The sequence below is a fragment of the Zonotrichia albicollis genome, chromosome 8 (genome assembly GCF_047830755.1).
Source record: "Zonotrichia albicollis isolate bZonAlb1 chromosome 8, bZonAlb1.hap1, whole genome shotgun sequence".
In the NCBI taxonomy this organism is placed as follows: Eukaryota; Metazoa; Chordata; class Aves; order Passeriformes; family Passerellidae; genus Zonotrichia; species Zonotrichia albicollis.
In genome coordinates this window covers 31206922-31230553 of record NC_133826.1, presented here as the reverse complement: position 1 = coordinate 31230553, position 23632 = coordinate 31206922, and the positions used below count along the sequence as shown (strand labels likewise).

General features: G+C 54.4%; 3 protein-coding genes across 6 annotated transcripts in view; all 3 read left to right on the top strand.

Moving 5' to 3' along the window:
• Positions 1-95: 95 nt before the first annotated feature.
• LOC141729886 (1-phosphatidylinositol phosphodiesterase-like) lies at positions 96-2608 on the top strand. Of its 2 annotated transcripts, none has more exons than XM_074546528.1 (2): positions 96-791; positions 1032-2608. In XM_074546528.1, the coding sequence occupies exons 1-2, from the start codon at positions 633-635 to the stop codon at positions 2145-2147; spliced, it is 1275 nt and encodes a 424-aa protein (XP_074402629.1). In that variant the 5' UTR covers positions 96-632; the 3' UTR covers positions 2148-2608. The 2 variants fall into 2 exon arrangements, with proteins under 2 accessions (XP_074402629.1, XP_074402628.1); XM_074546527.1 differs by having other exon boundaries at positions 1029-2608.
• LOC141729885 (P-selectin-like) lies at positions 2184-16241 on the top strand. Of its 3 annotated transcripts, none has more exons than XM_074546518.1 (17): positions 6787-6873; positions 7246-7333; positions 9538-9927; positions 10025-10132; positions 10240-10422; positions 12355-12540; positions 12675-12860; positions 12982-13167; positions 13300-13485; positions 13617-13802; positions 13944-14129; positions 14253-14438; positions 14596-14781; positions 14915-15034; positions 15424-15454; positions 15655-15710; positions 15873-16241. In XM_074546518.1, exons 1-16 carry the CDS (start codon positions 6871-6873, stop codon positions 15707-15709), a joined length of 2466 nt encoding a protein of 821 aa, XP_074402619.1. In that variant the 5' UTR covers positions 6787-6870; the 3' UTR covers position 15710; positions 15873-16241. The 3 variants fall into 3 exon arrangements, with proteins under 3 accessions (XP_074402621.1, XP_074402619.1, XP_074402620.1); XM_074546519.1 differs by having other exon boundaries at positions 15839-16241; XM_074546520.1 differs by lacking the exon at positions 6787-6873 and adding an exon at positions 2184-2219 and having other exon boundaries at positions 15655-16241.
• Positions 16242-16792: 551 nt separating this feature from the next.
• Positions 16793-23632, top strand: part of ATF6 (activating transcription factor 6) — a 72364-nt gene continuing 65524 nt past the window's right edge. The window contains exons 1-6 of the mRNA XM_074546522.1: positions 16793-16982; positions 17076-17140; positions 18840-18927; positions 19246-19340; positions 19826-19955; positions 20202-20408. Of these exons, the coding sequence (XP_074402623.1) occupies positions 16913-16982; positions 17076-17140; positions 18840-18927; positions 19246-19340; positions 19826-19955; positions 20202-20408 (655 nt within the window). The 5' untranslated portion in view covers positions 16793-16912. The remainder of the gene's footprint in view (positions 16983-17075; positions 17141-18839; positions 18928-19245; positions 19341-19825; positions 19956-20201; positions 20409-23632) is intronic.

Sequence of the window (23632 nt, the reverse complement as noted above, 5' to 3'; positions counted from 1 at the left end):
CCCGCGGGCTGTTCCTGCAGTGACAGGACAGAACGCCCCCCGAGGATCCCTGTGCCCACCCCGCTCAGGCGGAGGGGATGCGAGCTGGAGGGATGCTCGGAGGGACTGTGACCTGTGCGGCGGCTCCTCTCCAAAGCCCGCTGTGCTCAGCACGTGCTGCCGGCCGGGGTGCTCGGCAGCTCTGTCCCCTGGGCAGGAGGTGGGTCACTCCCCGCCGGGCAGCCTTGCAGTGACTCCACTGTGAAACAGTCCCTGGTGCCTGAAGAGCAAGGAGATGAAGCCCATTTCCTTAGGAACTCTCGCTGAGCAGGTCTTGGGATGTGCTGGCAAGCGCAGACCCCCGCTCCGGACACTTTCTGTGCTTTGTCTCTCTGATAGGGACGACGCCAATCCTCACCGGGGCAGTCCGGGTCCCACCGGGACACAGCTCTGGAGCAGGCATGCAGGCACCCCGCAGCTGTGCACAGCCATTCCCGTGGGCAGCATCAAGGGGCCCCGCGGCACCACGATCCCGTTTGTCCTGATTCCTGGGGAGGGAGGTGCAGAGGCCTGAATGGCTGCTGTCGGGATCAGCCAGGTGGTTTTCCAGCCTGGTGTGTCTGTCAAGTGCGCTCCTTGGCCGAGGGCTGAGGATGAATCCCAGGTGCACGTGCCATTTGCAAGGCAGGACGCGCGTCATGACAGTCACCGGGTTAATGGCTGGCATCCCGCTCCACCTGCCAGTGTGCCGCCGGCACCCACGGCCGTGCCCTGCTCATTGGGCTCTGCTCCACAGCCACAGGCAAACCCAGGTGCGTGAATGAGGGGGAGGCTGGGGCGTACCAGGGCTCAGGGGTACTGGGACGGGTGCTTGAGAGTGGCAGGAGAACAGTACAGTGTGACAAAAGTACAGGCAGCAAAGTATATGAGGCGCATGTGGTCATAGGGTATGGTGTGTTCTAGGGTTTTATAGTACGGTGGGGATGCCACTGGGAGAGTGAGATCGGGATGCATGCTCCCACCGCTCATGGTCTGCTTCTCCTCCACAGCAGGGCTCTGGGGGGCCAGCCAGGTGCCGAGGTGCCCGCTCTCCCAGCGGCATGGAAACATGGTCTCGGCGCAGCGCTGCCTTCGACTGTGTGCCCCAGCCGGCAGCCTGCTGCCCTGACTGGATGGCAGGGCTCCCCGACGCCCTGCCCCTCTCCCACCTCTCCATCCCTGGCACCCACGACTCCCTCAGCCTGTTCGGTGGCCGGCGCCTGCGGTGCCAGAGCTGGGGCCTGGAGGCCCAGCTGGCGGCCGGCATCCGCTTCCTGGATGTGCGCTGCAAGCTGTCGCGGGGGGAGCTCCGCATCTACCATCTCTGCACCTTCCAGCGGGCCAGCCTGCGCGGCGTCCTGCGCCGCACCCTGCGCTTCCTCCGCGCCCACCCCGGCGAGGCCGTGCTTATGCGCATCAAGGAGGAGCTGCCCATCTTCTCCCGGCCAGGCTTCGCTGCCCAGCTGCACCGCTGCCTGCTGGAAGAGGGACAGGGCTGCGTGTGGTGCCGGGAGGAGGTGCCCACGTTGGGCCAGGTGCGCGGGAAGATAGTGGTGCTGGAGGCGCTGGCGCGGGAGGTGCTGGGCATCCCCTACGAGCAGCTGAGCATCAGCGACGCCTGGAACGTGCTCTCGCTGGAGCGCAAGTGGGCCCGGGTGCGGCGGCACCTGGAGAAGGCGGCCGGCGGAGACCCCAGCACCATGTACCTCACCTTCTGCTCCGGCAACGGGCTCTTCACCTGCCCAGAGGAGGTGGCCCGCTTTGTGAACCCCCGCTGCTGCCAGCACCTGTGGCGCCGGGCCGGGCAGCCCGTGCGCTGGGGGGTGGTCATCATGGACTTCCCTGGCGCAGGCCTTCTCCGTCTCATCGTGGAGAGCAACGGCCCGCGGGCCAATGGACGCGGCACAGCGGCCCCCGGCACCCCCACGGTTCGGGCCCGGCACCGCCGCGGCACACGGGAGCGGGGCCGCGGCCTGCACAGCCCCGCACGCTGCCCGCGCCGCTGTCCCTCGGGGAGGACGCTGCTCCCGGCCCCGCGCCTCTGCCCGAGGGCCTCCGGGCCTGGGGGGCAAAAGCGGGATTCCAGGCCTTGCAGAGCAGCGGGAAGCCTTCGTGTGACGATGGTGTGACAGCCGCGGAGGCAGCAGAGGAGGGCCGGAGCCGGGCAGGCCAGGGAGCTGCGCCCTGCCCTGAGAAGCCAGGTACGGTGCCGGTACGGGGCTGGGCCGCCTGAGTCGCACAGGGCAGCAGGGGTGGGTAGGGGTAGAATGTCCTGCCTCACCTCCTGTCGGGCCAGTGAGTCCTCCCAAGATGCCTCTCTGCAAAATAGTCCTTTTCCTTAAGGGTAAATAAAAATAAAAAGAAGCTAGGAAAGCACTGCCTATGTTGCCTTGCCATTTCCTGTCAGAAAAGTGGAGAAAAGACGTTTTGCTTCTGCTCCTTAGATGTGAAGGATCTTGTACCCCTCTGCCCGTGGATGAAGCCCTGTTAAATTGTTGTCTATGACCATCTTGCTCTTAAAGCAGTGCAGCAAGAGGTCACAGGAGTAAGAATTAATTTCAAAGGTGACAGCAAGTGGCTAGGAACAGCCCTCCCCTCATTGTTTTAGCTTTTGTTTCTTCCTTGCAGGGGTTTGCCCCAGAAGTCAGGACTCTTAGGAAGAGCCAGCTCCAGCAAGGGCCACCCACCCTGTGCATGGAGCGCTGGATGGCTACAGAGGCAGCGACTCAGACAGGGCTCCCCTGTCCCTGGGGTCACACACCAAGGGATGCTGCATTCGGCAGAGCCCAGCGGTTTGCAGCAGCTGGGGCAGTGCAGACAGGGCACTTTGCAGCTCTACATAAAAAAAAGACTTTAAAACATGTTGTGCCAGTGAGTGCCCCATCTGCAGATAATAGATCACTAATCCAAATAGCCAACACAATAACTCCTTTGAGCAGAAAGGTAACCAAGATCCCAGAGGAGAAATCATCACCTAGGAGAGTGTCTGCTGCATCACTGGCAGCAGCCAAGCCAGACAGGCTGTGTGCTGAAGCAGGGAGGTGAGAAAGAAAGAGGAACATTTAGAAGAAGAAAGCTCAGCCTTGGCCTGCCAGAAGGGGAAGAATGTCCTCAGGTTGCTTCTGTCTCGGGTGAAGCACAGCTGGGCACAGCTGGAGGAGATGCCACAGCAGTTCCTGGCCCAAGGAGAGGATGTCTTTTGCTGTGCAGGGGCTGGCCCTGGCTAGTGACACACCTCTTGGTGCTGAGTTCATCTGCTGCCCAGGGAGGGGAGCCGGCAATAGCCCACAGCAGGTGATGCAATAGTACACAGCAGGTGACAGAGGTGACAGGCAGAGGAATCTGGCTCTGGGTTTGCTATGTGAGATGGGAGAAGGTTGAAATCTCTGCATTAAACCAGACATGCTACAAAAGCACTGGTGGTGTCCAAGGTGAGGGTGGCCTGGTTCATTGGCTGCCAGTGCCTCCTGTGCCTGGGCTGCCCCCACACCAGCCAGTGTGGCTGGTCCCACTGTCCTGCCAGGAGGATGGGTTCTGCTGGGGCAGGGCCAGGTAAGCAGTGGCTTGTCTCAGCATTCCAGGGATGCACAGTGCCATGGAGAGCCAGGCAGGGCAGAAGCAGGGCAATCACAGTTCCTAGGAGCTGTAGGCTGAGTGGTTTGGCTGTCACGCAGGGCTGCCCCTGGATGTGGCACATCCCTGCAGCTGCACCCCAGCAGTCTGTGCCCACCCTGTGCCCCAGCTCGCTGGCAGGGCAGAGGTGCCGCCTGGGATTCCCCGGGTGGGCAGAGTCACTTGTTTACTCCCTGTCACTCAAGCAGTGAGATAATGTCGGTGTTATCTGTGCCCCAGGCATCCTGTTTGGCAAACCCTTATCAGTGCCGTGCACATGTGGCTGGTGCCAGGTGCCAGGGAGCCGGCAGGCAGCACGGGCAGGGATACCCGTGTGACAGTGATGCCCAGTGAAAAGGCTCTCCAGCACCAGCTTCACAATGAAAGGGAGGAGGCAGAGAACTGTCCTACAGCTGAGGTCAAACAAACATCTCTGAGAGGGTCTGGATAGGGTGGGCAGGAGCGATTTGCCCAAAACTACGCCTATATCCCACAGCCAGGGCTGTCCCAGTGCCTCAAGGTCCCTGTGGGTGCGGGCTACGGGGTACCTGCCCCTGGACTTCTGGTCCCGGCTAATCCTTGCGATCATCTCAGTCCCTCCAAGCCAGGGTAGCACCCTTAATGCGTCTCCCGGTGTCCAAAGGCTTTCAAATTGTGAGAAAGATTTTATCAGGTGCTGCTTGAGGCGGGGCAGCAACGGATAAAAGGGTGGAGGAGGAGGCTCCGGCTGCTGGAGCTGTGCGCTGGCAGACTTGCCCAAAGGCACTCTGCAGCTCAGGGCCGGCCTTTGGGTCAAACGTTCTGGGGACCTGTGGTGGAAGGGATGTCCTGCCCGCGATCAGGAGATGCCTCTAAAGCCTCAGGGAGAGCCACCCGTGTCCCCAGGGAAGAACGGAGGGATGGCAGCGGCGGGGCTGCGCCCAGGCGTGTGTGTCCTGGCCGGCAGCACCGCAGAGCCCTGCCGGGCGGGATCGAGTGCCTGCAGGGGCTGGTGAGCCCTGGGGCTCCCAGGAAGGTGCCCGCTGTATCGCGGGCAGCAGCCGAGCCGCCGGGCCGTGTCGGGTGACTCGGTTCCTCTGCGGTTTGCGGGCACATTGCACAAGGAGGGGAACACGCTGTGCCAGCCTGGGGCGGGAGCCTCTGCCCCAAACAACGCGCGGCCGTGCCCTTCCCCAGGGGCAGAGCCTGCGGCACGGCTCCGGGGCGCTGAGAGCATCGCCCCGAGGGCTGCTCAGCACCGGGGCACAGCAAAGGAGGCGCTTCAACATGCCAGTGCCTGGGTCTGGAGGGACAGGGCAGGGGTGACACAGGAAAGGGTCTTTGTACCTGCTCCCTTGAGCCCGTGCTGAGCAAACCCCTGGCTGGCAGCTTGCCTCGTATCCTCAGAGGGATGGCTGGGGGACAGGATGCACCATCCTGACACCTGGGAAACCCCCACACTGTTCAGCCCCTTCCTTGGTGAGCAGAGCAGCAGGAATCCAGCAGGAGCATGTGCTCTGCAGCACCCTGAATCCCTTCCAGGGAAGCCAGCCTTGGAAATAACCAGAGATGTGAAAGGGCTCCTGGTGATTAACCAGCTGCCAGCAGAGCTGATTCGGGTCTTCTCTCCCCTCTACCATGTGTACTTTTTTCCACTACCTGCCAAGCAAGCCTCCATCCTGCCAAGTATCCATTCTGCCATGTAGGACTGCCTCTCTGAACCCAGGCATGGGGCACCTGCCTCCACACAGAGCTCGAACTTGGTCATTTTCTGTCTTCGCAGCAGCAACAGCCTCTGCATCTCAGACACCTTGATTCCATTTTTAAAGCAATACCAACAACTATTTGTAGTTACAAAAATAAAGGTGGGAGTATTTTTTTCTACCGCTCTGCCCTGCCATGTTGGGTTCCAGCAGAAGTGAAACTGGCAGGGGCACAGCCTGCCCTGCCCTGGGGCTGTGTACCCATGAACATCCCTCTGAGTCCCAGCAGTCTCTCACCAGTAGGAGGGGCAGCTCCCACCCTGCCAGGTGACCCTCAGCACTTGGTGCTGGTCTCCTCCCCAGCAGCTGCCCCTCAGCCTTTCTGCCTGCCTGGCTGCTCCTTCCCTTCCCATAACTGACCACTCTTGGCAGAGGAGCTGCTAGAAATCAAGTGTTCCTGAATTACTGGGTATACAGACTCAGCAATTCCATAGAAAGAAACAACTGCATTAAAACATTTTTCAAGGAAGAGATCCAGAGACAGGAAACAAGGTTCATTTATATTGGCCAATGATAAAATAATTGTACTGGGTTATGGCTCTTGTGGAATGGGTTCCTCCTTTTGTCTAGAATGTCCTGGTGGAGCAGCATCAATTTCTTTGGAACTGGAAAATGCATGTGACCTGCATGGCTCTTGTTTGGCTTTAGCTGGAAGTGAGCAGAGTAATTTCTGTAGAAAACCCGGCCAAGGCAATTCTACTTACGAGCAGGACAGGGTAAGAAACTATTTATAATTATTATAATGATCCAAGGGGCGGTGGACACAATTAGACATGTTCCTGAAACACTGGTGGAAGTTCCTAAAGGATGTTAATAAGTCAGGGGGAAGTTCCTCTGGCATATTCCTGGACCTTTCTCATAAAGACTTAAAGGCAAAGACAGAAAATACATTGTGTAAGTGTTTATAAATGGTATATGAAGATTCACAGCCAGAGCAAAACACCTGCATGTGAGGAGAGTGTCTGGCATAGAGCTGAGAGGTGGTGAGCCACTGTCCAACTCAGCCCCCGAGGGACCTCATCACACCTCAGCCTCCTCTCTCCTCCACCAGCGTGGGTGCTGCCACATGGACACAGTGGGTCAGAGAGGTCTTGGTGCTCTGGGCATGAACACTTTTCAGGGGGCCCTTCTCCTTCTGAGGTGCTTGGGCAATCCTGGCTTGTTGTGGGTCATTCCTGTGGCTGTCATGTCCCCATGGCAGCGGGGATGCAGCCAGCTCCCATGCCATGGGGCTGCTGCCAAGCTAGGTCCATGAGGACTGTGGCCAGTGCTGACCCCACTGTTTGCCTCCAGCCCCGGGCTCAGAGAAGGGTTTCTTGGGGCTAGAGAGGGAAGGGGAGGGCGGGGGTGTGGGGCAGGATGTGGGCTGGCAGCGGGGCTGGGATGGGAGGGGAAGAGGCCGGGGGCAGGGAGCTGCAGGCTCGGAGGAAGCGTGAGCAGCACTGCCCACCGAGGGACAGCCGCTGCGGGCTGGGCACGGGGCAGCCGCGGCACCAACATGGTAAGGACTGCTCCTTTCCTCGGGCATGGCTGAGGGTGTGCCTGGACAAGGGGATCAGGGGAGGGCAGGGCTGTGGGCAGGCACTGACAGGAGCCACAGCTGGGGGCTGTGGGACACATGCACGCTGGCCCGGGGACACCCTGCCCGAGTGACCCCAGGCTCACGGGACACTGCCAGGCACACAGGGCACTGCAGAGGTAGGTGCCAGCCCTGGCTGGGCAGGAAGGGGCTCCAGGACACAGGACACCGTGTGTGCCTGCGTGCCAGTGCCACGAGCGACTGCCCTTGTGTGAGCCAGGACTGCCTGGCAGCGGTGTGGGTGCAGGTGTGAACCCCTTGGGATGTGCACGCTCATGTCTCCCTCTCTCTCAGCGCGCTGCTGTGGGACTGCAATCTGCCAGGAGGACACGGACTCTGGGCTCTCCTGGCACCTCCCTGGGCATCGCTGCCATCACATGGGGTAAGCCACCCACCATCCACTCAGTAAGCCCAGTGTGACCCTGCTGCCAAGGAGTCTGCAGGTCTGAGAAACTGGAGAAATGCAGCATTGTTATTTTGGGGGCTCAGCGGCCCATCCCCAGGGCTGGATCCCTCTGGGCCAGGAGGGGGCTGGCCCTGCCTGTGCCAGCTCCCTCCAGGCAGACTGTGCTCCCCCAGGAAGGGCCAGGCCATGGCTGAGGTCCCTGCAGGATGTTTGGTTCCCCAAATGCAGCATGGCACCTGGTACTGTGAACTGCACTGCGAACTGGGGAAGGGCAGGGCAGCTCTACCCACCGCCCACACCCATGCCCGTGCTGGGGAGTCACAGCACCATGGGTGTGAGGGTTCATAGCACAGCTGGGGCAGCACCACACAGAATTAGAGCTGCTAATTGACATCAGGAGTACAGCAACTAACTTGGTTTTGCTGCCTGTAGAGTATTTCCTTCACATACTGGCATTGCACAGAGCAAAACCTACTGGTGCCTGCTCTGTTCCTGGAAAACCTCTGTGAGCTGAATTATTTTCCTAAGAACCTTAGTGACTGAGCTAAGGAACAGAAATGAGGTAAGTGCAGTGTCAGGAGGAGGCTGAGATTTGGCTCTGAGAGAAAACAACAAGGCAAAGGCACCTCAACTGCTGAGCACCACTCTAGGAAGAGGTATCAGGGCTGCCACAGGAGCAAGGGGTCAAACCACAGGAAAACAGCACTCATTTGGGGGCTCAGCACCAGGTGGGGCAGGGACAAGTAGCATAACACCAGGGAGATGAGCTGTGCCATAGAGAGGGTGTAACTGGTGGAGCTGGAGGAAAGAGGTAGGAGAACATGTGGAGGACAGACATGGAGCAGATGTCAAACTTTGGTCCTTCTCAGTTTGGGGATGGGCTGTGTGAGGGTAGCAGCCTTGAGCCGTGCTGGGCAGCAGTAGGGGCCAGGAGGAGGTTGGTGGGAGCTGAGGATGGGGCAGGCTCCCAGAAGGTGCCTTGAGTTCCCGTCCTGCAGGCCCAAATTCCCAAAAGGTAAAGAGGGAACCACATTTTCCCCAGCTTCAGTTCTATTGAACAAAGAGGATAGTTTGCTCTTTCACAAGAAAAACCAGACAAATTATGGGAAATTACTTACAAAATTGTATAACAATGGACCAAAGTACAGCCCTAATTAGACTTTAGAAGACGTGTATTTGCATCTCATCTGCAATGCCTGGATTTTTGCACAACTGCAGCGTGATAAAATGCTCTCCTGAGATACAGCTAGGCTGTAAGCTAGGCTGGTTGTTTGGAGCAAAGTTTGATCCTCATCTCCCTTTCTGCACAGATGGAGATATGATATCCCCACATCACTTTCTGCAGTTGTGGAGATAGCTGCTCCTGGGGAGAATGGAGGAAGCTTCTTTCTGTGGCTAAAACCCTTTGATTGCATAAAGTTGTGGTGTGAAATGCTGTAAATAAGAGCAGGGTTTCAGCAAAGTACCTTTCACTTCTGGGTGTGGGTTCCAGTTACTTTCTGGCTTTACCCTGGCTGCTGGGTATGACCATAATATGAGCTTGTTTTTGAAAGACCTTGTTTTGCAACACTGAGTTTTACAAGACTCTAGACCATCTCTGTCTCAGATGAGCAGGTTGGGGTCCAAATGCTTTTGGGGGTGAGGGCATATTTGCTGCTCTGCCTTGCTCCAATCTGGCTCTCACGTAGCGGGGTAAAGCAAGAAAACTGAAGTATACACATCTGCACTCAAGGAAGGAACTGTGTTTATGGAACCATCTTGAAGTGGGACTTTCCTCTTTGGGAAGCTTTTGTGGGCAGGGGAAGAGGGCCGCTAGGCTGAGCTTTCAATCCTTATGTTGGAGGAGGGCTGGCATCACTGCTTGGGGCTCTTCTGCCTCCTGTGCTCTGCCTGCCTCATCCTGTGCTGCCCCATCTCAGCCTTCACCCTGTCACCTCCACCTTCCTCGTCCCTGTGCCATCCCCCTCTGTCCTCATCTCCTTCTGCCATGTCTTTGTGTACCCATGGAGTCCCATTCTCTTCCACAGTCACCCCTTCATCCAATCCTTTCACCCAGCCTGTCCCCGGCATCTCTTGGCCACGATGTCAGGCTTAGCCCACCCTCATGTCCCAAGGGATCCCACCCCTGACCCAGCTGCCATCCTTTCTGCACCAATCCCAGACCTCATCCTCTTTCCCAGGCATGGTGCTGTGGATGCAGGTGGGTGCCTGGACCTACCACTACAGTGACCAAGGGGACTACACATGGGAGCAGGCCAGGAATTTCTGCCAGACCTTCTTTACCGACCTGGTGGCAATCCAGAACCAGCAGGAGATCGAGTACCTCAACAAGAGCCTGCCCTTCCACGGGCGCTACTACTGGATCGGCATACGCAAGCTGGGCGGCATCTGGACCTGGGTGGGCACCGGGAAGACGCTGTCGAAGGAGGCAGAGAACTGGGCACAGGGGGAACCCAACAACCGCCGCTCCAACCAGGACTGCGTGGAGATCTACATCCAGCGGCCGCAGCAGGCCGGCAAGTGGAACGACGAGCCCTGCAACCGGAAGAAGAAGGCGCTGTGCTACCGGGGTGAGCAGGGGCACTGCGGGCCGGAGCTGGGTTGGGTGGGCTGGGCACCTTGGCAGGGTGTCAGCAAGCTCCTGATGACCGCCCCCTGTGCGTGCAGCCTCCTGCCAGCCCTTCCTGTGCAGCCAGCGTGGCGAGTGCGTGGAGACCATTGGGAGCTACCGCTGCGAGTGCTACCCCGGCTTCCACGGCCCTGAGTGCACAGATGGTGAGACATCCATCCCCACCCCTCCTTCCCTGCTGGAGAGTCCAAGCCCTGGTGACAAAGCAGGGTTCCGGTGCTCCTGATGGGCTGTGGCACCGTGTCTCTCCCAGTTGTGCAGTGTGCCAAGCTGGAGCCCAAGGGAGTGCCCATGAACTGCAGCCATCCCTACGGAGACTTCAGCTACAACTCCACCTGTGAGTTTGGGTGCCACGAGGGATTTGAGCAGCGAGGGGCGGGCGTGCTGCGGTGCCTGCCTTCCCAGGAGTGGTCAGCAAACATCCCCACCTGCACAGGTAGGGCCTGGCAGGGGTTGGGGGTCTCAGGGTTGCAGCATTGATGCTTTGGGGGAACCAGCCCCATGTGCCCAATGCTGTTCAGACAACTGTTGCTGCGCCCTTGCCTACTGTGGAAGCATCTCCTGGTGCTGCATCATGGGGTGGGATTCCCTGAGGAGGCTGCAATGGGCAGAGCAGCTGTGAGGCCCTGTTCTGCCTGGCTGTCCCAGTGCCCATGTTTGCTGCCCTGAATCCCACTCAGATATCAGCACCCTGTGTGCACCAAGCATGGGGTCAGGATGGTGTCCTGGCTCCTCTGTCAACTCTGTGGCAGTGTCCCTCTCCCCTAGCCCACCTGATCTGCCTTGGGAAGGCATTTGGCATCTTGGGAAAGAGAAAAGAGTGGCTTCTGTCCCACAGCCAGGGGAAGGGTGTATCCTGGCAGGGGTGGGCCACCTTGAACAGGGATAAGGACTCATGAAATGAGCTTAGATTTAAGCTGGGTGGGACAGAGTGTGGCAGGAAACCACAAAGGAGAGAAAGCTGTGATATGTTATTCTGCAGGGGCAGAGAAAGTCTTCCTGTCAGTGGCTTGAGGGTTTGCAGCCAGGCACCAGGCATCCCAGAGAACTGCCAGGCTTTTTTGGGGGTGCAAGAGTCTTGCTCCACCTTTCTTGTGCTGCTGTGTGGTACACCTACAGCCTTGCACAAGGATGGGGTGAGTCAAGCAGACGTGGGACACAACTGGGACTGGGAAGCATCTTTGTATATATATTCTTTAAAAAAAAAAAAAACTGCCTTGAAGTTAGTGCTGCTGCTGCTGCCGCCTGTGGTCCAACCCAGGACCTTAGGTAGCTGAGACCAGCAAAACTGTCTGCAGCTAAGGGGATGTGACGCAACTGTTCTGTAACCAGTATCTCCAGCAGGGCAAGGGCAGGAGATGGCTCCCAATTTTGCAAAAATCCCCACTGACAAGCTGGGCTGAGCCTGTGTGCTCCAGGCTTTTTAGGCTCCTAGAGGCTTGCTTTCCCAGCTTGTTTTTTTCCTGCTGGCTGTAATATGATTGATTTTTTGTTTTATTGCAAACAATCAGATGAGTCAGTTGGTCGCCTGTGCTGGTAACAAAATGATGTTAGGAAGCATTGCCAGCTGGGCTTACTCCAGAAACAAGCAGAGCAAGGCTGGTGGTGCAGCAAGGACTGTGAGGGCAAGGCTGCCTGTCCTGCCTCAAACTCTGCCCCATGCTCGCCTGCAGCCATTGTGTGCCCATTGCTGGCTGGCCCCCAAAGGGGCTGGGTCAGCTGCTCCCACCTGCACAGCATGTTCACCAACAGGCACCTCTGGGGACTGGGAAACCAGAATTGCCTGTAAAATAGCTACAAAAGGAAAAGTCTACCCAGGAAAGTGCTTGGTGTCAGTTTGAAAGCAGAAGATGCAGTGAATGCAGTCTGTCTCAGCTGGCTGGGTGGTGGTAATGCCCTGGTGGCACTGACCTTTGGTGCTCCCACGGGCAGCAGAGCCACTCACCCCAGAAAACTTTGGGTATCACCCTGGCATGCAGCAAAACACACCCTGGGAACAGGCAGGGGAGGCTGGTATACAACCTCTTTAGCCATGGCAGTGCTTTACACTCCCAAAGCTGTCCTCCTGTCACTGTGACAAGGACAGAGGCTGGTCTCTGCTCCAGTAAAGGGAGGGAGATGAATGGGACTGCAGCAGCTGCGGTCCTTCCTCCCAGGGGCTTTGGCCCAGGGTAGTGAAAGGGATAAACGGGGCTCTGGCAGAGCAGCAACTGTGTCCCCCTGAGGAATTCACTTGTAGGGCAGAAAAATCATTGCACCAACTACAGTTTCAAAGAGGTGAGTGTGGGTAAGATTTGATTTGGATCCAGCCTGAATTATTAGATTTAACCTCATCTATCCCATCTCTGAGCTCTGCTCTCCATTGCAGCTGTCACCTGCCCAGTGCTCAGAGCTCCAGAAAAGGGAGAGCTGAACTGCTCCCACCTCCATGGGGACTTCACCTTTGGCTCCACGTGTGCGTTCTCCTGCCAGAAGGGGTTTGTGCTGAAGGGGCCTGAGAGCCGTGAGTGCACAGCCACAGGGACCTGGACAGGGGATGCAGCAAGATGTGAAGGTAGAGCGGTGGCTGGAGTGCCAGCTGTCACTGGGCTTAGGGTGACACTGTGGTGCTCCCCAGCCCCGTGGTCCCAGAATTTTAGTCTCCCAGTTCCCAAGCTGCTGCTTGATGTGTACCTCTTCACTCTGCAGCAATTGCCTGCCCAGTGCTCAGTGCTCCAGACCAGGGAGAGATGCACTGCTCCCATCTCCATGGGGACTTCACCTATGGATCCATGTGTGCCTTCTCCTGCCAGATGGGATTTGCCTTGGTGGGGCTGCAGAGCCGAGAGTGCACAGCCTTGGGGACCTGGACTGGGAACACATCACACTGTGAAGGTATTGCTGCTGCTCAATGTGTCACAGGCCTCTGTGTCACCAGTGTCCTGGTCCTTTCATTCCAACAGTTTAGCCTTGTAGTCCTCAGACTCCTGCTCAAAGTGCTTCTCCACCCCTGCAGCCGTTACCTGTCCAGTGCTCAGAGCTCCAGACCAGGGAGAGCTGAACTGCTCCCACATCCATGGGGACTTCACCTTTGGCTCCACGTGTGCCTTCTCCTGCCAGACAGGGTTTGTGCTGAAGGGGCCGGAGAGCCGAGAGTGCACAGCCATGGGGACCTGGACAGGGGGCACGCCACACTGTGAAGGTAGAGCTGCTGCTGGAGCTCAGGCTGTCACTGGCCATGGGGTGACACTAGGGTTTCCCCAGTCTCCCAGACCAAACAGTTTAGCCTTGTAGTTCCCAGACTCCTCCTTGAACTGTTTCTATGTCCTTGCAGCAATTGCCTGTCCACTGCTCAGTGCTTCAGAAAAAGGAGAGATGCACTGCTCCCACCTCCATGGGGACTTCACCTTTGGCTCCACGTGTGCCTTCTCCTGCCAGACAGGATTTGTGCTGAAGGGGCCAGAGAGCCGTGAGTGCACAGCCATGGGGATCTGGACAGGGGATGCAACAAGATGTGAAGGTAGAGTTGCTGCTCAAGCTGTCACTGGCCTTGGGAAGACCTTGGGATATTCTCTTTTTAGTTCTCTCATCACAAGAATTCAGCCTCATAGTCCCCAAGCTTCTGCCTGAAGAGTGCTTTTTGCCCTGCAGCAATTGCCTGTCCAGTGCTCAGTGCTCCAGACCAGGGGGAGATGCACTGCTCCCACCTCCATGGCGACTTCACCTATGGATCCGTGTGTGCCTTCTCCTGCCAGACAGGATTTGCCTTGGTGGGGCTGCAGAGCCGTGAGTGCACAGCCTTGGGGACCTGGACTGGGAACACATCACACTGTGAAGGTATTGCTGCTGCTCAAGGTGTCACAGGCCTTGTGTTGAGCAAGGGATGTTCACTAGAGGACCCTCTTGTTCCTGTTCTTTCAACAATCTAGCCTTGTAGTACCCGCATTTCAGCTTGAAAATGTTTCTCTGTCCTTGCAGCTGTCACCTGCCCAGTGCTCAGAGCTCCAGAAAAGGGAGAGCTGAACTGCTCCCACCTCCATGGGGACTTCACCTTTGGCTCCACGTGTGCGTTCTCCTGCCAGAAGGGGTTTGTGCTGATGGGGTCAGACAGTCGCAAGTGCACAGCCACAGGGACCTGGACAGGGGATGCAACAAGATGTGAAGGTAGAGCTGCTGCCACAGCTCAGGGTGTGGGGTGACACTATGATGTGTCCCCAGCCCCTTGGTGCCAGCAGTGTGGTCTCCCAGGCTCCTCTCTGAGCTGTCCCTCTCTCTTTACTCTTGCAGCCATCAAATGCTCAGCACTGACCACCCCCAAGATGGGCCAGGCTGCCTGCTCCCACGTCCATGGGGACTTCACCTTTGGCTCCAGGTGTGCCTTCTCCTGCCAGAAGGGGTTTGTGCTGAAGGGGCTGGAGAGCCGTGAGTGCACAGCCCTGGGGACCTGGACTGGGGACTCCACACATTGCAAAGGTAAATCCTGTGATCTCACACGGATCTGTTGTAGCAGAGTGCTCTCCCCAGCACCCTGGCCTATGGCAGTTTATGCCCTGGCTTGCCAGCCCACATAACCCCATCTCATTGCCATCAGTCCTGTCCTCCTGATGCTCCTGCTGTGCTTTGTCTGCAGCCATCAGCTGCCCAGTGCTGTCCCCCCCCAGCAGAGGCCACCTGAGCTGCTCTCATGTGCATGGGAACTTCACCTACAACTCCACGTGCATCTTTTCCTGTGAGGAGGGGTTTGTTCGGATGGGTGCAGAGGTGCTCCAGTGTGAGGCCACAGGGAACTGGACCAGGGATCCCCCTGTCTGTGCAGGTACCCCGGCTCCTCTAGCATGTGGAAGTTCCAGCTTTCCTCCAAGGACATCTTGAATGTGTGGAGGGAGACTTCCCAGGGGCTGCAAAGTGCTGACAACTTTCCAACACGTGGCTCTGTGGCTTTGTTTCAGAGGATGGTGCCTTCCTAAAGCAAGTCCTGGCTTACAGCAGCGGCTCAGCCCTGGCAGTAGCTGGTCTTGTGCTCTCTGGGGGACTCATTGCCCTCCTTGCCAAGAGGCTCAGTGACAGAGGTACAGAAATGCTTCCTGCAACCGACTCTAGCTTTGGCCAGGGGCTCTCAGGCAAGGTGGTGACAGTCCCAGGGGAGGCTGGGGTGATCAGAAGTGTTTAGCAGTGTGACTGCCTCCATTCACATGTTTTATTTGCTGAGTTGTTTGGGTCCTTGGCAGTTGGTCCAGCTAAAAATGTCAGCAGCCAGGTTTGGAGGGCAGAGCCAGATAAACATCATCACTCTGAAGAAGGCAGCAAATCCTTGTTAAGGCAGCCCCACCTCATGCCGGCTCAACTCCGCTCAATTTCAGATGCTGCTGCTGCAGCTTCTTGTGACCTTCACTAAACAGATCTGGTTATTTCTTTTCTATGTGCTTTACGCCCATGGCCATTTCAATGCTGCTATCAGAGGAGAAGAGGAAACTCCTGAAACACACCAGGTGAGAGCTGTGCTCTGCAGGAGGGGGGCTCTGCCCTGTGACTGTCTCAGCCCTATGTTCACCCTGCTGACAACCAGATCTGCCTGTGTGAGGCTGGTTTTTTTACGGGAGCATCTCTGGGGCCGACAGGGCTGTGCTAACTCCTGGCCTTCACACACTCCTGCACTCCCCAAGGTGACATCCTTGTGTTTGCCTTCCAGTGACCTGGGAGCGCCAGGCACCTTCACCAACTCAGCATATGATGCCAATCTGTGAGGTGGGGCCGGGCGAGACCCTCGCAGCACCCTGTTCAAAACTCACCTGGGTGGCAGGGGTGCTCCTGGGAGGGGACACCCCTTGGGACTGGAGTGGGTAACACCAGCTCCATCTCTCCTGTGCTTCCAGCCTGCCTGAGACTAAAACCTACTGTGTCCCCCAGGGCTGCAGGCCCAGCAAGAGCTGCTGTGGGAGCACAGAGGGACTCCATGCCTGTGGCTGTATGTGGTTGTAACCTGGACCAGAGCTGCCCCTGGACATTGCCACCATGCTGCGTGTGCAGCATTCCCCTGGCAAGGGGAGCTGCCTCCAGTGCAGGCTGCTGGAGACCCACCAGGGACCAAGAGCCATGTGCTGAGGGCAGCCTGCCACCCAGCCCTTGGACATTCTCCCACCAGGAATTTGGACATTCCCCAATAGCTGCTCCACTCACGCTTCTACCAATGAGCTTGTGTCAGCGGGATCTGAATAAATACCTTTCTCTAACTAATGCCTCCTGTGTGCCTGGCGTGGGGAGAAGTTTTCATTAAATAATGTGGCCAACGCAACTAGGGAAGTGATTCTTCCCCTGGACTTGGCACCGGTGAGGCCACTTCTGGGTTGCTGTGTCTGGTTCAGGGCCCCTCAGTTCAGGAAGGATGTTGAAGTGCTGGAGCATGTCCAGAGAAGGTTATGAGGCTGATGAAGGGTTTGGAGCACAAGTCTGATGAGGAGTGGCTGAGGGAGCTGGGGTTGTTTTGCCTGGAGAAAAGGAGGCTCAAGGGTAACCTTATCACTGCCTGAAAGGAGATTGTAACCAGGTGGGGTTTGGCCTCTTCTCCCGCGTTATTTTTGAGAGGACAAGAAGACACAGCCTTAAGCTGTGCTAGGGGAGGTTCAGGTTGGACATTCACAGGAATTTCTACACAGAAAGGGTGGCTGGACACTGGAATGGGCTGCCCTGGGAGGTGTTTAAGGACTGGACAGGGTCCCCAGTGCCATGGTCTGGGTGACAAGGGGGTGTCGGGTCATGGGCTGGACCTGCTGATCTCAGAGGTCTTTCCCAGCCGAGCTGATGCCGTGATTCTCTGCGGAGCTCGGAGCGCGCAGAGCGGCCGTGCGAGCCCGTGCTGCCGCCGAGTGTCCGCCGGCGGCCGCCGTGGCGGGCGGGCCCGGCCCTGCCCTGCCGGAAGCAGACGTGTGTTTCGGGAGGAACGGGAAGCGATGGCGGCGGCCGAGGCCGAGTGGGAGCCGGCGGGGCTGCTGCCCGCCCCGGGGGGCGGCCTGGACTGGGGTGAGCGTGACTTCGCGGGGCCGGGACCGGGCCGGGCCGGCGCGGGGCTCCCCGGCGGGGCCGGGCGGGCGCTGAGCCCTTTTCTCTCCGCAGAGGCTGTGCTGGGCGAGGAGCTGAGCGAGCTGCTGGGCGCCGCGGCCCCGAAGGACGAGCCCGACGTGAGTACCGGGGATGGCGGGGGCCGGGTCCGCGCTGTGCCGGCGGTGAGAGCCCCGGCCCGGCTCGGGGGGCCTCGGAGCGGCCTGGCAGGAGAGCGTGGCCGCCTGGCCTGCGCCCGGAGATAGCGATGGCTGCAGCGCTGCGGGCACGGCTGCGGAGCGGAGCGGAGGGTGCCAGGGCAGGGGGTGAGGGTAAGGGTGCCAGGCGGGGGGTGAGGGTAAGGATGCGAGGTGCCGGCGAGGGCGAGTGGCGGTGTCACTGCCCCGGTGAAGGTGAACCCCGCAGGGCAGTGTTGGGGGGGCGCTGGCTCGGGGCTGCCTGGGAGAACGGTGGGTATGTTACACCTACAGCCACCCGGGCTGTTCTTTATCCCTTTGCCTATTAGGTTACTTATTGGTTTTTTCTTTAATGTAGGATTTTCTCAAAAGAACTTATGCTTGCAGCCTTCTGCATTATTCCCTGTCGTTTTCACTGCCCACTTGTCCATACTACTTTTTCTCTCCCGGGGCATTCACCTCGTGGATTGTCCTTTCCATGTTCTTCCCTGCCATGTCTCTGCTCTCTGTGTCCCAGTCCACCTCCAGCACAAGCCTGGGTTATCATCTCATGTGAACCCAGGTTCTAAGAGCATTCCTACCCGTGTAGAACTGGTCACTGGAGAAAATGTGGGAACAGACTGATTGCACAGGGAAAGGTATTCCCCATCAGCAGGTCAGCATTACGTGCCTGGGTGAGGGCTCTTAATGCACAGCTCACATTGCGATTCTTTGGTCATTCTTCCTTTAAATGTGCTCTGATAAGCTTTCTTTTCATTCTAACTTAAAAATACCATTATCTATGCAGTTTGCTGGCTTTTTGAGCCTCCCTTCACAGGGCAAGTTGAGAGTATAAGGGAAGGTATATTTGCAGCATGGTTTTCAGGAAAATCTTTCTTATATATTTGTATAAGCTGGGTATGTCATGTCTGTATTTTTCATGCAAGTGCTTATAAAGGGCCACATTTGCATAGGAAACTGAGACTTACATATGCACAAACATAATAAATGGAGAAAAACCCCAATTGTTGTTTTAAAGGGCATATGATAAATAATATGTGTGGAGTGATTTTAGCCTGATTGTTTTGATTTTTGTTGGAAAAGGAAACTGGTGTCCTTGGCTTTAGCTGTTGACATTGGTGTATTCAATTATAGGGAGACCTAGCACATACCATTAATCTGGTCTTGGGCTAATCAGTCTTGTGTCTGTTTTCCTGCTGGTAAACTGCCTCTGGTGCTGCTTTTGTTTGTAAAGTGCTTTGAGATGTAGTGGTGGAAAAGCATGAAATAAATTTTTCAAGGCAGATGAAGGAGAGGATGGCACCAGGTGCCTAAGACTTTTGTTTTTTGTGAGATGGTTCAATGAACTTAAAACTTTTGCTATAAAAATTACAAAGAAGAGTATGAAAATTAGTGATGATCTTAAACTGACCTGCCCCTTCCTACTAGTGTAAGTTAAAAAGAAGCCTTGTTTTGTGTGTTTCAGTTGAGAATTTCTCCCTTAAGGACTTCATTCTCTGCATACCTTAAGGCACCTGAAGTGATTGATAGTTATGCTGTTTTTTTTTTTTTTTCTGGAGCTGTAGGAATGTGAACATAATTGCTGATGGTATCAATGCATCTTTGTTTTTGTCTTGTCTCTTTTTCTGAACTGTCATTTCAGGAAAATGATCTTTATAACTTTCATTTTGATTTGGATTTGATGTCTTGGGACTCGGACCTTTGGAATATTACAGGCCATGCTTATGCAGGTAATTAACCTCCTATATTTTGCAGATGTTGCTCTTCCCCTCCTGCCCCACAAGGGTGAGCTCTTAAAACTCATGTGGAACTGTTTGATGCCCTGCAGCCTTTGCTCTGTGATGAGAGATAGGCTGTGTTTCTCTAAGAGATGGACACAGCTGTCAAGGGCTGCCCTACGGGCCAAGTTGTTCAATACCTTTAATCTCCTTACATTTTCTGCTGTGCCTTGCTTTGGGAATTAAATATCTGGTGTGGGACAGTGTGTTCTTTACTTTTCCCATTGCTACAAACTTGTGCAGTGAAATGTCTTTACGTGCCTCTTGCAGATGCAAACGTGAAGACAGAGCCTTTATCGCCAGCCGCTTCCAGCTGTTCGGTCCCTTCACCACCGGCTGTGGACTCTCCAGTGCAGAACGTGCCTGTATGCAAACCCCCCATGTAACACACACAGCAACAGCTCTGACAAACCAAAAGCCCTGGGATTTACTCCTCTTATGCCAAATTCATGGCATAAGAGGAAACAGCTTATTTTCCCAACCCCGGCAAAAACCTGTCAGTGGTGTTTTCTTATCTATTCTCTGTGACCCGTTTGAATAAGAACATGTTCAGCACTCTTTCCTCATCTATGTTCAGTAGTCTTGTTGCCAAACAAAATGCCTTCTAAAGGCTTCTGGGTCTAGCAGGGTTGGCCTCTGCCTCCCATTGCTCTGCTGATGGGGAGAAGTACTTGTTGGGTTTTTTTTAGTGGTACTTGACATTAGGCAGAATCAAATTGCAGAGTAAAACCTTTGTCCTGTTGGCTGCAGCAGCAACACAGATGTGATGAGAAGCAGATAGACTCTCAAGTGCTGGTAGATACTGCTCTGACTTTCTGAAGTGTTAATCTCCTGTGCCTCCTGTCTGCAGGATGATGTGGACTTCAGCTGTAGCTCCCAGATGTCTCCCATCTCTCTCTACAGCAAGAACTGCAGAACCCCTGCATCCCCTGAAGGAGATGGAGGGAAGAAGCCTGCTGTGAGCATTTCTTCTCGATCTGGTATGAGAGAAAGAGTTACTTTCATGCTATAGATAATATGTGTGTTGTCTTGCATGCATATTAATACTATTAACTAACAGGCACTAGAGTCCTGTCATTTATTACTGAAGTATTTGGTCAGGTGTGTTTATTTTCAACAGATATTATAGATGGATAAAAAACCCCGCATTAAAAGCTACTTCATTATAGCTTGAATTATGTATTTTATGCCTCTTGGTCCAGTTCTGACTCTTTTTCCTTTTCTAGCAAATAATTCTGCAAGGAGCCTGAAGAAGTGTGGTCAGACAGTGTCCAGGCCTTTGATACAACCCAAACCCCTTTTGCCTGCTGTGCCTGAAGCTCAGGCTAACATTGGCATCCCAGCTAAAACCATCATTATTCAGACTCTTCCCACACTTGTGCCACTGCCAAAGAATCAGCCAGTTGTCAACATCCAGCCAGCACCTCCTAAAGGTAGGTGAATTGTCTTGGCTGAGCCAGGTCTTGGTGGTAGCATTGTCTGTTTGGGTTGGCTGGTAGAATGGAGTTAGGTTTGGTGTATGAAAGAGGAGGAATAGGAGAAAAAAGGATCCTACATGCATTGCTGGAAAAGCTTTAGGCTGAGAAGATGGCCTTACTCCTCTCATCCTGTCCTGTGAGAAACAGCACTCACATGGGCATTGTGTAAAATGGAGGGCTGGATTATATAATTCCATTATTTGGATTGGAAGACAGAGTCTGTGCTGAACACTGGCAGCTGTGGAGATAAAACTGCTGATTTGGAAGGATCTGTAGGGATGCTTTGCTCTGCTCTGCTTGCAATGTCAGGTGGTGCATAAGGTGATTACAGTGCTGTTCTTGTCATAACTGAAGGAAGATCCAGTAGAATCAGTTAGGATGGCTTGAAGGAAGCTGGAAAGCTTGGGGGAAGTGATATAAGCATTTTTTACCCACATGAAACTCTTCCACAGGATGGAGGGAGCGTGGGTTTATGGCTTTTTAGCTCACTAAAACAGCATTAAATAGAATGTTGTGAAATCTGCTAAAAATTGAGAGCTGTGTCAGAGGTTAGAAAAGTTGGCGATGTTAACAAGAGGAAAGTGACTTCCTGCCCCGTGATAATTCTTCTTTGCTACATTTACCCTGTTATTGGTTTTTGAAGCAGCTCGAGCTTTCATTTCTGGATCCATGGCTTGAGCTTTCATTTCTGGATCCATGGCTCGAGCTTTCATTTCTGGATCCTTGGCTCGAGCTTTCATTTCTGGATCCATGGCTCGAGCTTTCATCTCCGGATCCATGGCTCGAGCTTTCATCTCCGGATCCATGGCCTGAGCTTTAATTTCCGGATCCATGGCCTGAGCTTTCATTTTGGATCCATGGCCTGAGCTTTCATTTTGGATCCATGGCTCGAGCTTTCATTTCTGGATCCATGGCTCGAGCTTTCATTTCTGGATCCTTGGCTCGAGCTTTCATTTTGGATCCACGCCCTGAGCTTTCATTTCTGGATCCATGGCTCGAGATTTCATTTTGGATCCATGGCTTGAGCTTCCATTTCTGGATCCATGGCTCGAGCTTTCATTTTGGATCCATGACTTGAGCTTCCATTTCTGGATCCATGGCTCGAGCTTTCATTTTGGATCCATGGCTCGAGCTTCCATTTCTGGATCCATGGCTCGAGCTTTCATTTCTGGGATCCATGGCTCGAGCTTTCATTTCTGGATCCATGGCTCGAGCTTTCATTTCTGGATCCGTGGCTCAGGCTTTCATTTCTGGATCCATGGCTCGAGCTTTCATTTCTGGATCCATGGCTCGAGCTTCCATTTCTGGATCCATGACTCGAGCTTCCATTTCTGGATCCATGGCTCGAGCTTCCATTTCTGGATCCATGGCTCGAGCTTTCATTTCTGGATCCATGGCTCGAGCTTTCATTTTGGATCCATGGCTCGAGCTTTCATTTCTGGATCCATGGCTCGAGCTTTCATTTTGGATCCATGGCTCGAGCTTTCATTTCTGGATCCATGGCTCGAGCTTTCATTTTGGATCCATGGCTCGAGCTTTCATTTCTGGATCCATGGCTCGAGCTTTCATTTCTGGATCCATGGCTCGAGCTTTCATTTTGGATCCATGGCTCGAGCTTTCATTTCTGGATCCATGGCTCGAGCTTTCATTTTGGATCCATGGCTCGAGCTTTCATTTCTGGATCCATGGCTCAAGCTTTCATTTCTGGATCCATGGCTCGAGCTTTCATTTTGGATCCATGGCTCGAGCTTCCATTTCTGGATCCATGGCTCGAGCTTTCATTTCTGGGATCCATGGCTCGAGCTTTCATTTCTGGGATCCATGGCTCGAGCTTTCATTTCTGGATCCTTGGCTCGAGCTTTCATTTTGGATCCATGGCTCGAGCTTTCATTTCTGGATCCATGGCTCGAGCTTTCATTTCTGGATCCTTGGCTCGAGCTTTCATTTTGGATCCATGGCTCGAGCTTTCATTTTGGATCCATGGCTCGAGCTTTCATTTCTGGATCCATGGCTCGAGCTTTCATTTCTGGATCCATGGCTCGAGCTTTCATTTCTGGATCCTTGGCTCGAGCTTTCATTTTGGATCCATGGCTCGAGCTTTCATTTCTGGATCCATGGCTCGAGCTTTCGTTTCTGGATCCATGGCTCGAGCTTTCATTTCTGGATGTGCAGTTGCTCGTTTCACCAGCTGATGGCCACAGTCTCTTGCAGTTGATTGCACGGGTGCTGAGGCACGGAAGGAGGAAAAGGAGACAAATCCTTAAGGGCATGTATCTAGAAATTATTGCAGTTGGGAAAAATTTGTCTCCATTACTGATTTCTCTTCCATCAGGGGTTCAGCCAAATCTGGAGATGCTGGCATTTGTTGTAACATGCCTAAGATTGCTAGACTGCTTAAAACACAGGTCAGCATTGTCAATGTGACCTAATTCTTATTCCTTCTGATGTTCCAGCTGATAAAATACCATCTGGAATAAGGAATGCTGGGGATATGGATTTCTTTGGATATAAGTCTAGTACTCTGAAGATCAGCTTCTCCTTTTCCCTGAAAAAAAGTCAGGACAGTAGTTTCTGTGAGACAGTATAGAGGAAATACTTTTGAGAAAGTATGTCCATGCTTTCCTTTAACTGATGGCATGTTTAAAATTTTTCTTGTTTAGCTTCCGTAATAAAAACCATAAGGATCTTTTTTCATCTGTCTAAATCCCCTGCATATGACAAGTTGGAAGTGCCAGTTTGAAATATGCCATTATCTTAAAAGAAGCATGAGAAATTTCATTTTCACAGCCTCTTTTATAAATGCTTAAAGGCAAAAGCATGGTCTTAGAGCATCATCACTTTTATACATAAAAAAAAATTGAAATAATCTCAAATTCATCATTTAAGATTTTTAAACAGGGTTGTACTAAGTTATGATGTCTTTGAGATTGTGCCTGCAAAAAAAAAAAGGTCTATTTTAACCCCATACATAGGATCTTGGCACTAGATAAATTACTTCACTTTTCACCTTCTAGAAGGCTGGGTAAGTGCTGTAATCCATTGTCGAGCATTTTGGTTGGAATGCTCAGCTGGAATGTGCTCTTTCTGAAAGCTGGCGAGGTCATCCTGTTACAAAGGATTAGAGAGACATTCATGTGTTTTCAGACAGCAAAATATTACTCAAGCACCTGCTTGAGTTA